The sequence below is a fragment of the Rhipicephalus microplus genome, chromosome 5, assembly GCF_043290135.1.
Source record: "Rhipicephalus microplus isolate Deutch F79 chromosome 5, USDA_Rmic, whole genome shotgun sequence".
Taxonomy (NCBI): domain Eukaryota; kingdom Metazoa; phylum Arthropoda; class Arachnida; order Ixodida; family Ixodidae; genus Rhipicephalus; species Rhipicephalus microplus.
Genome location: NC_134704.1, coordinates 125,588,951 through 125,591,805, shown reverse-complemented (window position 1 = coordinate 125,591,805; position 2,855 = coordinate 125,588,951). Strand labels below are relative to the sequence as shown.

Sequence of the window (2,855 nt, the reverse complement as noted above, 5' to 3'; positions counted from 1 at the left end):
ACGATTTTGCGTAATGAACAATGTGTACTTGATGTAAAAATAACAACCTGCAAATTAACAATACCTCTTTCGTTACCGCGCCTATAGAACTTGGGTCACCGGTGACCCATAAGCGCCGCGCGAAAATTTAAAAATACCGGCGCTCCTATGGACTAGCTGCGCCATCCAGCGCATTTTCTAAGCACTAATCTTCCATTTCCTGTGTAGTTTGTTTTTTTTCCGCGCGGCGGCGATTTTTATCGCCGGTTCAAAGTGCGCAGTTCGCTTGTTTTGTTTACGAAGATGGCTGACGATCTGGCCGCCGGACCCTCGCGTGAACGACGTCTTTCTGGCAATTGTGTCGCATCTGCAATTGATTATTCTGCTGTTTCTAGCAGCAGTGACTCTGAGGATAATATCGGATCGTCGGATTTTAGTTCTGACGATGGAGATTCGCAAAACCTGCCCGGATCGTCGTCAGCTGTTCGGCGGTAAGTTTAGTTTTTTAGCACGTCTCAGGTTACAGATTTTTTTAGGCCGCTTGAGATGTCGTAAGGATGTTGGCAATATTATATCTCTTATTTACAGTGTCTCTACAGTATATGGTGGAGATCTGCTGCCATCAGCCCAGCAGAGAGTGGCGTTTAGCCCAAGAAGAGAACCAGGCCTTGACCTCGGAATGGTGCTGCGCAGTGAAGCAAAGCGGCTCACAAAAGCGATCGACGTTTTTGTGATGTTTTTCACAGCGGAGGTAGTAAATAGGATTTGTGTGAACACAAATAAATATGCGTGGACGCAAATCCTGAAGAAGCAGTCCTATGCCGAGGCTGATGGTTCGTGGAAAGAAGTGACGGCCGCGGAGATGATGAAATTCATTGGCCTGCTGATCTATATGGGCATCGTCGAGCTGCCACGGCTACATCTCTACTGGAGCAGAGGCTCCTTGTTTCCGGGTTTCGTTCCTCCCAAAATAATGTCGAGAACGCGTTTTTTTGCTCTTCTGGGTATGATCCATGTCTCGGACCCTGACGAAGAAAGCGGACGAAAGTTGGATAAAATTTCTTGGCTGCTTGAGCACATGAATGAGCATTCAGCGAAATTTTTCCAGCCACGGAAAAGCCTTTCGGTGGATGAAAGGATGGTAAAGTCGAAAGCACGATCGGGAATTCGCCAATATATCAAGGACAAAGTTGTGAAGTGGGGTTATAAGTTGTGGGTGCTTGCTGACCCTCAGACAGGCTACACCATACAATTTTATGTGTACACGGGCAAGCGAGAGAAAGCAAGCGCCAATGGCCTAGCTTTTGACGTCGTTACAAAGCTGTGCGAGCCATATCTGGACCAGGGCTACCATATCTATATGGACAATTTTTACACATCCACAGCTCTGTTCCTGCATTTGCTGAAAAGGTGTACGCTGGCTTGCGGCACAACAAGGAAGGATCGCCGTGGATTTCCGCAACAGATGAAAGACAGCAGCTGGGAGAAGAAGGCTGAAAGAGGAAACATTCGTTGGTTGAGAGAAAGTGGCGTTTTGTACCTGCAGTGGAAGGATCGGCGAGTAGTGAACATGATGAGCACCATCCATACAGCCAACAACCATGTGATTGCAAAGCGTCGGGTGAAAAAAGATGGGAAGTGGCAGGAAATATCTGTGCAAAAGCCAAAGCTCGTTGATGAATACAATGCTGGTATGCTTGGCGTCGACAAGTCCGACCAAATGATTGCGTCGTATAACGTGCTCATCAAATGCGTCCGATGGTGGAAAACTCTGTTTTTCCACTCAGTTGACATTGCTTGTGTCAACAGCTATGTCATTTTTCAAGCTCATCGCCAGCAGCATGCCGGAGCATCTGAGCTGCTAAGACCATCAAACTTTGACCAGCTGGCTTTCCGAATGGAGCTCGCCCAGCAACTTCTCGATCTTGAGGAGAGGCCACAGGTTCCCACACCTCCTCAAACCAGGTCCACCCAGCACAAGCCATATAGATTGGAGAAGCGGAGAAGATGCAAGAAGTGCTATGAGGACAACAAACTAGACCATAAAACAAATGTCATCTGCAAAACCTGCAATGTTTGCTTGTGCTTCACTACAGCCAGAAACTGTTTTGCCCAGTACCACGCCAACCTTAGGAATTGAATTTTTTCACAACTTAGAGCTTTGAGATAGGTTCTAGAGCTTGTGGCTACTATTAGACATTGTAATGTGAAGCTATATTTGTTGATTACACATTTACAACTTTTTTTTATGGTAAAGGCATACCTTACGCTGTTTTGGTGCAGTGTTCAGAGTTATGTTTCGTGTTTGAGATTTTTTTCCCGAGTTCCTATTCAGCACAATTTTTTAAAATGCCCATGGTTCAACAGCTCATTTATCTATTTATTTAGTAACATTCATTGCATTGTTCTGTTTGAAAAATTTGTAGAGGAAAAAAATATAATTGTGGCACTAGATGGAACAAGGCAGTTTCCACTAGGCAGAAAAAAAAATTTGTAACTCATATGATTTATGACCTAGGCAGCTCAAACTTTCTTCTTTTATAGACCATTGATTTGAAAGCATTTTGTATATTTCAGATTATTTTTCTTTTTTTCTGATTTTGTGTTATAAGCACCGAATTAGAAATGTTCTATGCAATTTTCAATAAATCTTGTTTTTCAAGAATATTATTACTTGTTACCCCCAAATATTTCTTTTTAAAAGTAATATCATTAGAAAGTACGTTTATTTAGCTTTCTATTGATATATAGCATGGCACTGTAACAATGATAATGTCTACTACAAAAAATAATTACAAAAACCTACAAAAAGTGGCACATTTTCCCACGGTAACGAAAGAGTTAAGACCAAATTTCACGTCTTTTCCTCATATCAG

General features: G+C 43.0%; 1 protein-coding gene across 1 annotated transcript; it reads left to right on the top strand.

Moving 5' to 3' along the window:
• Positions 1-282: 282 nt before the first annotated feature.
• On the top strand, positions 283-2,649 carry LOC119167405 (piggyBac transposable element-derived protein 4). Its single transcript, XM_037418878.2, has 2 exons — positions 283-470; positions 568-2,649. The coding sequence occupies exons 1-2, from the start codon at positions 283-285 to the stop codon at positions 2,117-2,119; spliced, it is 1,740 nt and encodes a 579-aa protein (XP_037274775.2). The 3' UTR covers positions 2,120-2,649.
• Positions 2,650-2,855: the final 206 nt, after the last annotated feature.

Excerpts from the sequence above, each read along its gene's own strand:
- LOC119167405 (XM_037418878.2), top strand. The coding sequence starts at position 283 with ATGGCTGACGATCTGGCCGCCGGACCCTCGCGTGAACGACGTCTTTCT. Across the intron at positions 471-567 it reads TCGTCGTCAGCTGTTCGGCG|TGTCTCTACAGTATATGGTG; the intron begins GTAAGTTTAGTT and ends TCTTATTTACAG.